Source organism: Erithacus rubecula (assembly GCF_903797595.1).
Source record: "Erithacus rubecula genome assembly, chromosome: 27".
In the NCBI taxonomy this organism is placed as follows: domain Eukaryota; kingdom Metazoa; phylum Chordata; class Aves; order Passeriformes; family Muscicapidae; genus Erithacus; species Erithacus rubecula.
The window spans coordinates 3,381,095-3,395,399 of record NC_136679.1 but is presented as its reverse complement, the minus strand read 5'-3'; the positions used below and the strand labels follow the sequence as shown (position 1 = coordinate 3,395,399).

Below are 14,305 nucleotides of genomic sequence, written 5' to 3'. Positions count from 1 at the left end.
CACTCAGTTCATGTCTCTTACTCACACTGACACATCTGTGCCCCCAGGATACCTGGAATCTCACATACCGGCCCTCAGAAGAAGTATGCTTGAGGGAATGGAAATGATGTAAGCTAGGAAATGCCAAGTCATTGTAGAGAGAAAAACCAACTCATGCTCTACCATTCTAGGTGATGTTTCTGTTCATTTGAATTGTGCTGGAAATTTGTTACTTACTTGTGACACCACAGACTGTGAGCCCTGAGGATTAAAGGCAGCCTAACTGGTGGCTCTGTCAACCACTTCTGTCACCTCCTTCTCGTTGGGAACCAGGTGTGTTTGAAGCTCATTTCTCGGTTTTTCGGATGCCAGTCTCACATCCTTCTTTTGCTTCTTCAGAAAGGCACCAGAGTGTTTTGCCTAAAGATGCATCTTCATGCAGTTTTTCTAGGTGAGTCTGTCTCAGAGGCTGTCAAATATCAATCCAGCAGCCACTGCAATCCTCCTGCATATATCAGAGATGACCAAAGAGCTGGAAAACCTGTGCTATGAGTGAAGGTGCGAAGCCTTTCTCTCTCAGAAGCAAAAGTTTTGGAAAACTCCATCCGGATTTTCAGCAGTTCAAGGATTGCAAGGAAAAGGATGGGGCCTCTTTCATTCTAGTAGTCCCATGGAAAGAGAGGATCATTTCCAAGGGATACACTTGTTCAAGAACAGAATACTCAAGGGCAACTCCCCAACAGGGGAAGAAATCCTGCCAGCAGGACTGGTTCCATTCTGGCTGTCTCTCAAGTCCAGTGGACATTTCTGCAAGAAATCTTTTCTGACGCAGGCTCCTCCTGGGATTACAGCTTCCTTCATTGGTACATTCACCTGCAAACATCTTCACAGAACAGTCCAACCCAATCAGCTCTCCTGTGTGGGTGATGCCAAACCTAAGCCTTGACACCCCTCAGTCCTGTGTGTCTGGAGAGCAGCTGGGCAGAGCAGTAAATGTGAGTGAAGTGCCAGAAAACAAGAGATTGTGGGCTATCCACAAGCACTTCTGATCCCCATCCACCCCCTTTCACCCACCCTTCCTGTAAAGTTTGGGAACCATCTTCCTTCCATGGTAGTTGCAGTGGAGTAGTGAGGGATATGTTTGTGAGCCCCAATAGAAATGGCACAAAGTAAAATCCCCTGTACGGAGTGACAACTTCAGCTTCTTCCAATTTTTGCCCTGAGCTCACTGAAAAAGTTGACATGGATGGAAAGAGAATCAGAGTCCAAGCCTTGGATGCAAAAAACTTTATTGGATCTAAGCAAGGAGTGGATTCTGAGAGCACCAGGAGCAGACACTAAGGTGCAGTGGGAGTGATCATCTGTTGTTCTGCAGAGAGAGGGAGGCACAGAAACCAGTAGGTCCCAATAGCCTGTCATTGAGTGTTACCTCCTGGAAAGCAATGCAAGAAAGAGAAGAAAGGAGAAGAAGAAAAAAACAGTCAGAAGCCCTACATGCGTTTTCCCAAAATTCTATCTTCAGTACAGCACCACGTTCTGAGGTCATGGAGGTTCTTTCCTGAGGATGTTGCCAGCAGGTTTAGCAGGGGGGACAACATCTGCTGCCATAGCAGTTGGTGATGCAGGAGAGATCAAAGCCCCCAGAGCTGATGGGCACTCCACCACAGCTGAGGATGTTGCCAACAGCAGCAGAGGTGGAGGATCCCACCACGGTGTTCTGTGGGAAGGAGCTGAGGATGGGGCCAGGCAGGGTCACCAGCACAGCAGGCGGCTCAATGGCCACGTGGGAGCTCTGGCACTGCCTGACACAGCACTCATTGCAGCTGTTGGCCAGCGGGCAGGGGCCGCAGGGCTGGCAGCAAGGGTTGCAGGGCTGGCAGCAGGACATGGCTTGGGGTCACAGGAGCACCTGGCATAGAAGGAAGGGAGAAGCAGAAAATGAGGACATGTTGAGAATTGGTTAGAAAGCCATGGACACAAATGTGGATATGGCTCGGCTGAGGCCTTGTTGCAGGAGACCAGCTCCTGCTAAGTAGTAGCTAGGCCTTGCTCTTAAGCAGATTTTGCTGAGCAGCAGTGTTTCCTTTTAAGAGACTTTTGCAAAAGCAATACAGCTAGCATAATTTGCAGAGTTAGTCGATAAGAATACATATGTCCATTGTTCAATCAAGGCCTTAACTTCCAGGGAAGCATGTAGCAAGCAAGGTATAACCCTGGGACGGATGCTATATAACAATAAGTATAAGAATAAGGGAAGTAGAAGCCAAGATGAGCAGCGAGGTAGCACGTATGCTTTTTGACTAGAAATTCAGTAGTCGTGATTATCTCACACTTGCAATAACCAATAATAAGAGAATGCGTACATAGTAAAAACCAATAAGATTGTACTAATATGAATAATGCTGATTTATGCTATTTTGGGCTTTAAAACTGTCTGATGCTCTCAATAAAGTGGGATTATGCTTTATCAATCACATAGATTGTCTGGCTAATCCCCTCGCCATTCCTCCACAAGCGGCTCCACACCCCCGCAAGGACACATGAGGAGCAGCACTGCACCCAAACACCCTGCAGCCAAGGCACCTGCTGGCCCACATTGCACTGCCCAGCTCCAAGCCCAGGAGCCAGCTGAGCCAAGTGCCAGCCTCTCTCTGTCTGCACAAGACCTTCTCTCCCCTGCCCTCTCCCAGCACAAGCAGCTCCCAGCCCTGGGCTGTGACAGCCCCTGTCAGCTGAGACCTGAGACCTACTACCAGGAAAGAGCTGGTCTTGAAGCAGCAGAAGCAGCAGCAGCAGCAGCAGGTGGAGAAGATGCTTCCCACTCACCTGATTCCTGAGGAGGAGGAGGAGGAGGTGAGAGAAGTGGATGAGAGCACAGAGACTTGGGCTGCCTTTTATAGCAGTCCTGCACTGCCTCAGGCCCAGAGGCACCTTAGTGGAAGTCATAATTTTGTGACCAGCTCATGTCAAATGTGCACCATCCCAGCTAATGGTAGGGGCTGTGTCCTGGTTTCCTGAATTGTGGCCTCTACTTCCTGCCTTTTGCCATTTGCGTTCCTGTAAGTGTTGGGATGGGAGCCCCAAGAATTTCCAGTATATAAACACGTCAGAGGAGGCAGAATGCTCGGATCATGGTCTGGATGCATTCCATGCAGGCATGTGACATCAAACTGTGTCATTCCTGTGGGTCTGTTTGTGGTAAAGTTCTCTGGGCATGACTCTCATTATTCTTGTATACCTGCCCACCTCTCCCTCCCTGAGAATGCAAAAGTTAACTGGGGAAAAGAAGATATTATGACCTACTGTTTTCATGAAGTGCATCCTGGATATTTCCCAAGAAGTAGGGCTTCCTCATGTGTTGTGGTTGCTCACAAAGGCAAATGTTGGAAATAAGGCTGCAGGAATGGGCTGTATGAAGAAGAATCTAGAGGCTACTGCATTGTCTGACTGAGTTGGCTCTAACTGTATCCCAAGGGGACTCATCACTGCCCTACAATGACAGTATTTGTCACACTGCTACTGCCTCTATGAAAGTGGATTTCATTAGAAATGGTGTGGGCAGGAAAGACTCTTAAAGAACATTTGATTACACCCCTCCTGCCCTCAACAGGATTGCACAGATACCACCAAATAAACCAGTTTGCTCAAAGCTGTGTCCAGCCAGGTCTGGCTAAACTTCCAGGGTTGAGGTATTCAAAAGCATTCTAAGCAATTTGATCCAATGTCTGACCACCCTCACAGAGAGGGACACCTTTGTCAGCTGCAAGGGGTAAGGTGTGGGTATTAGTGAGAGTCATGGGAAACAAACAGTTTGAGTTTTCCCAAGTTACACAAACAAAAACAGAAAGGAAAGAATTAATAAAAAAACCTAGCAACTGCAGCTGTGGACAGGAGGAGTGCATGAGAAACATGAAGTTTAGGTAGAAGAAGGTTTACAAGAGCTGTTACCTACCTTGGACCAATGAGCTTAATTCAATTCTTGGTTCTGCAAACCAGTCTATAAAAATGTGATTACTTCTGCAATAAATAGATTGTCCAATTTTCTGGACGAATCCTCTGCTGCTGTATTCTTCTGCTGCTTCCTAGCCTTACAGCAACAATAAGGAACAAAGAATATTGCACTGCAGAGATTGCAATGCTCTTGTTCCACCACCTCTTTGCCAAAGAGCAAACTGGAACAGTTGTCCCAGAAAGAAGGAGAAATCAGAAAATATGGATTTGAATGCAAGTAGAACTTTATTGAGTAAAAGAAGAAAAGGAGGAGGCTCAGAGTGGAAACCAGGAGTAGCCACCAAGATGCATTGGGGAAGTCTGATGTCCTGGCCTGAAGAGGGAAAGAGGCCAACAGGTCCCATAAGGCTGGCATTGAGTGGAGGGGACAGGAAAGGAAGGGAAAAGATAAATGGAGATGGGGAAAAGAAGAAGAAAACAACAGCCTGAAGCACTACATCCGATGCCTTAGAAAATCAGTCATTCCAGCAGTGTGCTCTGGTGGTTCTTGGTCAAGGATGTTGTTGGTAGCATCTCTAGCAGGGACGACAACATCTCTCACCATAACCGCGGGTGATGCAGGAGATGTCAAAGCCCCCGGAGCTGATGGGCACTCCCTCAGAGCTGAGGATGCTGCCAACGGCAGCGGAGGTGGAGGATCCCAGCACGGTGTTCTGTGGGAAGGAGCTGAGGATGGGGCCGGGCAGGGTCACCAGCACAGCAGGCGGCTCAATGACGACGGTGGAGCTCTGGCACTGCCTGACACAGCACTCATTGCAGCTGTTGGCCAGCGGGCAGGGGCCGCAGGGCTGGCAGCAAGGGTTGCAGGGCTGGCACTGCTGGCACTTCTCAGGGCACGACATGTCTGGAGCCTGGCGCTGCAGCTGGCACACAGGGCAGGGAGCAAGCAGAGCACACGCACACCTCAGACACAGCCCGCAAGGCACCCCAAACCACACAAGGCCCTGCTGCCTGCCCAGCTCCAGCCTGTGCACACCCAAACTGGGCATCCTTTGCCTCAGCCTAGCACGCTCCTTGCCAGCTCAGCCAGGCCCAGCCCTGCTCCTGCCTGGGCTCCATGAAAATCAGCAGCTCAGCCCAGCCTCAGCCTCTGCCCACAGCACACGCTCTGCCCTCTGCCCACACCACCACCATGGCACAACATTCCCAGATGAACAAGGGGCACGAAGAAGAGCTGGAAAGCTCAATGCTGTCCTAGAGAGGGAAGAAGAGAAAAGGGCTTGCAACTCACCTGGTTCCCGAGGAGAAGGAGGTGACAGAAGTGGTTGACAGAGCCACCAGTGAGGCTGCCTTTTATCCTGGCCCCACAGTGCCTCAGGGCCCACAGCTCGTGCTGCATGAGTGACGATATTCCTGCATGATCCCAAATGAACGGAAACATCTCTAGGAACGGTATGGCATGAGTAGGTTTTTCCTTATACAATGACTTTGCACTTGCTGACTTACATCATTGCAATAACAAACACTCCTGAGTGTTGGTATGATATGAGTCCATGATTTCTGTGAATATGGATGTGTCAGAGTATGCAGAAGACACAAATTAAACACAGAGGGGATTCAAAGGAGATAGGTCATGCCAGTCTGGGGAAGTCCCCGGAAAATTTTAATGCTCTCAGATTTTTCAAATTCCTTTAGGCACCATGGTCCCATCTCTTCACAGACACCCAGAATCAGACTGATCTCGCAGCTCAGCCCAGCCCTGGCAAGGCCTGCAGGGACTGCCCTGCCCAGCAGTGCCAGCCACTCACACACACTCAGCCCCCAGTTCCTTCTCTGCAGCAGCCTGGACAGGGCCACGGCACTCCCGTCTCACCAAGGACAATCCCAAAGCCAGGCCAGCCCTTGATGCCACCTCCAGGCAGCCTTGGGGCACTCAGCTGTTTCCCAGGGTCCATGCTCCTGCCCCATGGGGAGGCTTTGAGGTTACAGTGTTCTGGTGGCTCTGTGGACATGGGGGAGCCCTGTGGTCACACTGGACTTTTCCTCAGCCAAGAGCTATGGGAAGTGGTTTCGGTCAAACACAAAGAGGTGTGTGGAGAATAGTGTTTTTTGCAGTTTGGGATGTGGTGGCTGGAAGATGGGAGAATTGCTCCTCTCCCACAGCCAGAAGGGGAAACAATAGTAGCCTCCAACACAGTGGTTTTGGTTCTGACCTTACGCTCCATTGATGCTGTGAAACCCCTCAGCCCTGCCCTGTCACGGTGGTGAGGGTGGTAGAGTGCTGCAACCTTCCATGGGAAGTGTCTTAGAAGGACTCCACAGAGAGGTGTGAGCATTTGGACTTAAGGACTTTCCCTCCAGAGAAGAGCCACAGCCTCAATCCACACTGACTGTGTTGTTAGAAGCTGGGCAGAATAAGGCTAATGTGAGGGAGGTGTTTGATGAGAAGAGGTTGATGCCTATCCCTAGGTATAGGTGTTTCCCATTGCCTGTGGTGTGACCTTTTGACATCATCTTCTCATGATGGTCACCTTTTTTGGGAAGCCAGGGCAGTCTTTAAGAGTTCTAATACAAAAGGCATAAAGTAAAATCTACCACGAAGTGTGCACCATCAGCATCCTATGCCTTTGCCATGAACTGAATGGTGAAGTTCGCACACAAGGACAGAGAATGGAGAAGGCCAAGTTTGGATGCAAAAGAATTTTATTGAGTCTCAGGAAGAAAAGGAGGTAGCTGAAAGAGGAGCCCAGGAGCAGGCACAGGGGTGCAATGGGGCTGTCCATTTGCCTGGCCTGCACAGACATGGAGGGTGGCAAACAGGTCCCTCTGGGCTGGCATTGGGTGGTGCTAATGGGAAAGGAATAGAAGGGAAGGGAGTGGAAGAAGGCAACAGAAAACTACGGGCACAAATCCATTATTTCAAAGATCCATCTTCAGTACAGCATCATGTCCAGAGGTCTTGGATGTTCTGGCCCTATGATGTTGCCAGCAGGTTTAGCAGGGGGGGCAACATCTGCTGCCATAGCAGTTGGTGATGCAGGAGAGGTCAAAGCCCCCAGAGCTGATGGGCACTCCACCACAGCTGAGGATGTTGCCAACAGCAGCAGAGGTGGAGGATCCCACCACGGTGTTCTGTGGGGAAGAGCTGAGGATGGGGCCAGGCAGGGTCACCAGCACAGCAGGCGGCTCAATGACCACGTGGGAGCTCTGGCACTGCCTGACACAGCACTCATTGCAGCTGTTGGCCAGCGGGCAGGGGCCACAGGGCTGGCAGCAAGGGTTGCAGGACATGGCTCAGGTCACAGGAGCACCTGGCATAGAAGGAAAGGGAGAAGCAGAATGTGAGTACACATGAGGAGCAGCACTGCACCCAAACACCCTGCAGCCAAGGCACCTGCTGGCCCACATTGCACTGCACAGCTCCAAGCCCAGGAGCCAGCTGAGCCAAGTGCCAGCCTCTCTCTGTCTGCACAAGACCTTCTCTCCCCTGCCCTCTCCCAGCACAAGCAGCTCCCAGCCCTGGGCTGTGACAGCCTCTGTCAGCTGAGACCTGAGACCTACAGCCAGGAAAGAGCTGGTCTTAATGCAGCAGCAGCAGCAGCAGCAGGTGGAGAAGATGCTTCCCACTCACCTGATTCCTGAGGAGGAGGAGGAGGTGAGAGAAGTGGATGAGAGCACAGAGACTTGGGCTGCCTTTTATAGCAGTCCTGCACTGCCTCAGGCCCACAGGCATCTTGGTGGAAGTCATAGTTTAGTGACCAGCTCATGTCAAATGTGCACCATCCCAGCTAATGGTAGGGGCTGTATCCTCGTTTCTTACACTGTGGTCTCTATTTCTGGCCTTCTGCCATGTGCGTTCCTATTTGAAGACTTCTGTAAGTGCTGGGATGAGAGGCCAAATAATTTCCAGGATATAAACACATCAGTGTAGGCAGAATGCTCCGGTCGTGGTCTGGATGCATTCCATGCAGGCACATGAAATTGTGTCATTCCCCTGAGTTTCTTATTTTCAAAGTTCTCTGTGCATCACTCTCATTCTTCCTGTAGACGTACCCGTGCCTCCTGCGTCTCTCTGTTACATCCCCCAAGATTATCTGTGCTGTCTTTTACCCAGCCTATTTTGGAAATGGATCAAGGACAGCAGGTATCCTTTGTGGTTGTGCTGCCCCTCTAATAAGTCCCTCTTTGTTCAACAATCCATGCTCCCTTGTGCTGCTCATTTCTGCTCTTGCCCTGTGCTGGATTCCCTGCTGTGCTTGGTGACTTTGGTCTGCTTGATGGTGTCCAGCAAGCAGCTCTATCAATCCCATTATTCGAATGTACAGAGGAGATAAAATTAAATGGAAGAATGTGAAGCTTGATAGAAGGCAGTTTGCTAAAGCAAAACTTCAGCTGTGCAGAAGAATTCTTGGAAAAAAAACCCGAATTTATGACATCCTTGTCTCAGTAAGTGATGTTTGGCAATGTCCCAGGATGCTGGGCTTCCTCATGTGTCGTGGTTGCTCACAAAGGCACACTTTGGAAATAAGGTTGCAGTAATGGGCTCTATGTGAAGAATCCAGGGGCCCTGGCCTTGTCTGACTCTGTCAGTTCTAAGTGTGTCCCATGGGGATTCAGCAATGCCAACCCTGAGCAGAGTTGTTCCACTGCTGCTGCTTCATTAGAAATGGTTTGACCACCCACTACACCAGTTTTCTCAAAGCTGTGTCAAACCATGTCTTGAACACTTTCAGTGTTTAGGCATCCAAAAATTATTCTTGACAATTTATTACCATGCCTCAACACACTCACACAAAGGGGAACATCTTGTTCAGCCCCAAGGGAAAGAGAACAAAGAAAATCGCACTGCTGCTTTTGCAATGCTCTTCTTCCATCCCTTTGCCAAGGAGCAAGCTGGAACAGTTGGAACAGAAAGAAGGAGAAAGGAGAGGCTGAGTTTTGAATGCAAAAGAAGCTTTATTAAGTCAAAAAAGGAAAGGATGGGGCTCCCAGAGGGCAGCACAAACAAGCCACTAAAATGCAGTGGGGATATCTGATGTCCTGGCCTGCTGAGGGAAGCAGGACAACACGTCCCACTAGGCAGGCATTGAGTGGAGGGGGCTGGAAAAAAATGGAAGAGATAAATGAGAGAGGAGGAAGAGAAAAGGAAATAACAATCTGAAGCTCTACATCCGATGCCTTAAAAAATCAATCTTCATTCCAGCAGTGTGCTCTGGTGGTTCTTGGTCAAGGATGTTGTTGGTAGCATCTCTAGCAGGGACGACAACATCTCTCACCATAACCGCGGGTGATGCAGGAGATGTCAAAGCCCCCGGAGCTGATGGGCACTCCCTCAGAGCTGAGGATGCTGCCAACGGCAGCGGAGGTGGAGGATCCCAGCACGGTGTTCTGTGGGAAGGAGCTGAGGATGGGGCCGGGCAGGGTCACCAGCACAGCAGGCGGCTCAATGACGACGGTGGAGCTCTGGCACTGCCTGACACAGCACTCATTGCAGCTGTTGGCCAGCGGGCAGGGGCCGCAGGGCTGGCAGCAAGGGTTGCAGGGCTGGCACTGCTGGCACTTCTCAGGGCACGACATGTCTGGAGCCTGGCGCTGCAGCTGGCACACAGGGCAGGGAGCAAGCAGAGCACACGCACACCTCAGACACAGCCCGCAAGGCACCCCAAACCACACAAGGCCCTGCTGCCTGCCCAGCTCCAGCCTGTGCATTCCCAAACTGGGCATCCTTTGCCTCAGCCCAGCACGCTCCTTCCCAGCTCAGCCAGGCCCAGCCCTGCTCCTGCCTGGGCTCCATGAAAATCAGCAGCTCAGCCCAGCCTCAGCCTCTGCCCACAGCACACGCTCTGCCCTCTGCCCACACCACCACCATGGCACAACATTCCCAGATGAACAAGGGGCACGAAGAAGAGCTGGAAAGCTCAATGCTGTCCTAGAGAGGGAAGAAGAGAAAAGGGCTTGCAACTCACCTGGTTCCCAAGGAGAAGGAGGTGACAGAAGTGGTTGACAGAGCCACCAGTGAGGCTGCCTTTTATCCTGGCCCCACAGTGCCTCAGGGCCCACAGCTCGTGCTGCATGAGTGACGATATTCCTGCATGATCCCAAATGAACGGAAACATCTCTGGGAACGGTATGGCATGAGTAGGTTTTTCCTTATACAATGACTTTGCACTTGCTGACTTACATCATTGCAATAACAAACACTCCTGAGTGTTGGTATGATACGAGTCCATGATTTCTGTGAATATGGATGTGTCAGAGTATGCAGAAGACACAAATTAAACACAGAGGGGATTCAAAGGAGATAGGTCATGCCAGTCTGGGGAAGTCCCCGGAAAATTTTAATGCTCTCAGATTTTTCAAATTCCTTTAGGCACCATGGTCCCATCTCTTCACAGACCCCCAGAATCAGACTGATCTCGCAGCTCAGCCCAGCCCTGGCAAGGCCTGCAGGGACTGCCCTGCCCAGCAGTGCCAGCCACTCACACACACTCAGCCCCCAGTTCCTTCTCTGCAGCAGCCTGGACAGGGCCACGGCACTCCCGTCTCACCAAGGACAATCCCAAAGCCAGGCCAGCCCTTGATGCCACCTCCAGGCAGCCTTGGGGCACTCAGCTGTTTCCCAGGGTCCATGCTCCTGCCCCATGGGGAGGCTTTGAGGTTACAGTGTTCTGGTGGCTCTGTGGACATGGGGGAGCCCTGTGGTCACACTGGACTTTTCCTCAGCCAAGAGCTATGGGAAAAGGTTTCTGTCAAACACAAAGAGGTTTGTGGAGAATAGTGTTTTTTGCAGTTTGGGATGTGGTGGCTGGAAGATGGGAGAATTGCTCCTCTCCCACAGCCAGAAGGGGAAACAATAGTAGCCTCCAACACAGTGGTTTTGGTTCTGACCTTACGCTCCATTGATGCTGTGAAACCCCTCAGCCCTGCCCTGTCACGGTGGTGAGGGTGGTAGAGTGCTGCCACCTTCCATGGGAAGTGTCTTAGAAGGACTCCACAGAGAGGTGTGAGCATTTGGACTTAAGGACTTTCCCTCCAGAGAAGAGCCACAGCCTCAATCCACACTGACTGTGTTGTTAGAAGCTGGGCAGAATAAGGCTAATGTGAGGGAGGTGTTTGATGAGAAGAGGTTGATGCCTATCCCTAGGTATAGGTGTTTCCCATTGCCTGTGGTGTGACCTTTTGACATCATCTTCTCATGATGGTCACCTTTTTTGGGAAGCCAGGGCAGTCTTTAAGAGTTCTAATACAAAAGGCATAAAGTAAAATCTACCACGAAGTGTGCACCATCAGCATCCTATGCCTTTGCCATGAACTGAATGGTGAAGTTCGCACACAAGGACAGAGAATGGAGAAGGCCAAGTTTGGATGCAAAAGAATTTTATTGAGTCTCAGGAAGAAAAGGAGGTAGCTGAAAGAGGAGCCCAGGAGCAGGCACAGGGGTGCAATGGGGCTGTCCATTTGCCTGGCCTGCACAGACATGGAGGGTGGCAAACAGGTCCCTCTGGGCTGGCATTGGGTGGTGCTAATGGGAAAGGAATAGAAGGGAAGGGAGTGGAAGAAGGCAACAGAAAACTACGGGCACAAATCCATTATTTCAAAGATCCATCTTCAGTACAGCATCATGTCCAGAGGTCTTGGATGTTCTGGCCCTATGATGTTGCCAGCAGGTTTAGCAGGGGGGGCAACATCTGCTGCCATAGCAGTTGGTGATGCAGGAGAGGTCAAAGCCCCCAGAGCTGATGGGCACTCCACCACAGCTGAGGATGTTGCCAACAGCAGCAGAGGTGGAGGATCCCACCACGGTGTTCTGTGGGGAAGAGCTGAGGATGGGGCCAGGCAGGGTCACCAGCACAGCAGGCGGCTCAATGACCACGTGGGAGCTCTGGCACTGCCTGACACAGCACTCATTGCAGCTGTTGGCCAGCGGGCAGGGGCCACAGGGCTGGCAGCAAGGGTTGCAGGACATGGCTCAGGTCACAGGAGCACCTGGCATAGAAGGAAAGGGAGAAGCAGAATGTGAGTACACATGAGGAGAAGCACTGCACCCAAACACCCTGCAGCCAAGGCACCTGCTGGCCCACATTGCACTGCACAGCTCCAAGCCCAGGAGCCAGCTGAGCCAAGTGCCAGCCTCTCTCTGTCTGCACAAGACCTTCTCTCCCCTGCCCTCTCCCAGCACAAGCAGCTCCCAGCCCTGGGCTGTGACAGCCTCTGTCAGCTGAGACCTGAGACCTACAGCCAGGAAAGAGCTGGTCTTAATGCAGCAGCAGCAGCAGCAGCAGGTGGAGAAGATGCTTCCCACTCACCTGATTCCTGAGGAGGAGGAGGAGGTGAGAGAAGTGGATGAGAGCACAGAGACTTGGGCTGCCTTTTATAGCAGTCCTGCACTGCCTCAGGCCCACAGGCATCTTGGTGGAAGTCATAGTTTAGTGACCAGCTCATGTCAAATGTGCACCATCCCAGCTAATGGTAGGGGCTGTATCCTCGTTTCTTACACTGTGGTCTCTATTTCCGGCCTTCTGCCATGTGCGTTCCTATTTGAAGACTTCTGTAAGTGCTGGGATGAGAGGCCAAATAATTTCCAGGATATAAACACATCAGTGTAGGCAGAATGCTCCGGTCGTGGTCTGGATGCATTCCATGCAGGCACATGAAATTGTGTCATTCCCCTGAGTTTCTTATTTTCAAAGTTCTCTATGCATCACTCTCATTCTTCCTGTAGACGTACCGGTGCCTCCTGCGTCTCTCTGTTACATCCCCCAAGATTATCTGTGCTGTCTTTTACCCAGCCTATTTTGGAAATGGATCAAGGACAGCAGGTATCCTTTGTGGTTGTGCTGCCCCTCTAATAAGTCCCTCTTTGTTCAACAATCCATGCTCCCTTGTGCTGCTCATTTCTGCTCTTGCCCTGTGCTGGATTCCCTGCTGTGCTTGGTGACTTTGGTCTGCTTGATGGTGTCCAGCAAGCAGCTCTATCAATCCCATTATTCGAATGTACAGAGGAGATAAAATTAAATGGAAGAATGTGAAGCTTGATAGAAGGCACTTTGCTAAAGCAAAACTTCAGCTGTGCAGAAGAATTCTTGGAAAAAAACCCCGAATTTATGACATCCTTGTCTCAGTAAGTGATGTTTGGCAATGTCCCAGGATGCTGGGCTTCCTCATGTGTCGTGGTTGCTCACAAAGGCACACTTTGGAAATAAGGTTGCAGTAATGGGCTCTATGTGAAGAATCCAGGGGCCCTGGCCTTGTCTGACTCTGTCAGTTCTAAGTGTGTCCCATGGGGATTCAGCAATGCCAACCCTGAGCAGAGTTGTTCCACTGCTGCTGCTTCATTAGAAATGGTTTGACCACCCACTACACCAGTTTTCACAAAGCTGTGTCAAACCATGTCTTGAACACTTTCAGTGTTTAGGCATCCAAAAATTATTCTTGACAATTTATTACCATGCCTCAACACACTCACACAAAGGGGAAGATCTTGTTCAGCCCCAAGGGAAAGAGAACAAAGAAAATCGCACTGCTGCTTTTGCAATGCTCTTCTTCCATCCCTTTGCCAAGGAGCAAGCTGGAACAGTTGGAACAGAAAGAAGGAGAAAGGAGAGGCTGAGTTTTGAATGCAAAAGAAGCTTTATTAAGTCAAAGAAGGAAAGGATGGGGCTCCCAGAGGGCAGCACAAACAAGCCACTAAGATGCAGTGGGGATATCTGATGTCCTGGCCTGCTGAGGGAAGCAGGACAACACGTCCCACTAGGCAGGCATTGAGTGGAGGGGGCTGGAAAAAAATGGAAGAGATAAATGAGAGAGGAGGAAGAGAAAAGGAAATAACAATCTGAAGCTCTACATCCGATGCCTTAAAAAATCAATCTTCATTCCAGCAGTGTGCCCTGGTGGTTCTTGATGAAGGATGTTGTTGGCAGCATCTCTAGCAGGGACGACAACATCTCTCACCATAACCGCGGGTGATGCAGGAGATGTCAAAGCCCCCGGAGCTGATGGGCACTCCCTCAGAGCTGAGGATGCTGCCAACGGCAGCGGAGGTGGAGGATCCCAGCACGGTGTTCTGTGGGAAGGAGCTGAGGATGGGGCCGGGCAGGGTCACCAGCACAGCAGGCGGCTCAATGACGACGGTGGAGCTCTGGCACTGCCTGACACAGCACTCATTGCAGCTGTTGGCCAGCGGGCAGGGGCCGCAGGGCTGGCAGCAAGGGTTGCAGGGCTGGCACTGCTGGCACTTCTCAGGGCACGACATGTCTGGAGCCTGGCGCTGCAGCTGGCACACAGGGCAGGGAGCAAGCAGAGCACACGCACACCTCAGACACAGCCCGCAAGGCACCCCAAACCACACAAGGCCCTGCTGCCTGCCCAGCTCCAG

General features: G+C 51.2%; 1 protein-coding gene across 2 annotated transcripts; it reads right to left on the bottom strand.

Annotated features, from left to right (window-relative positions):
* Positions 1-9,180: 9,180 nt before the first annotated feature.
* Positions 9,181-10,588, bottom strand: LOC306812766 (feather keratin Cos1-1/Cos1-3/Cos2-1-like; the record flags this gene model as incomplete). 2 transcript variants are annotated; one of them, XM_079327634.1, is made up of 3 exons in its annotated part: positions 10,414-10,588; positions 9,897-10,018; positions 9,181-9,528 (listed from the first exon to the last, which is right to left on the bottom strand). In XM_079327634.1, the coding sequence occupies exons 2-3, from the start codon at positions 10,002-10,004 to the stop codon at positions 9,181-9,183; spliced, it is 456 nt and encodes a 151-aa protein (XP_079183760.1). In that variant the 5' UTR covers positions 10,005-10,018; positions 10,414-10,588. The 2 variants fall into 2 exon arrangements, with proteins under 2 accessions (XP_079183760.1, XP_079183759.1); XM_079327633.1 differs by lacking the exon at positions 10,414-10,588 and having other exon boundaries at positions 9,897-10,111.
* Between the last annotated feature and the right edge of the window lie 3,717 nt (positions 10,589-14,305).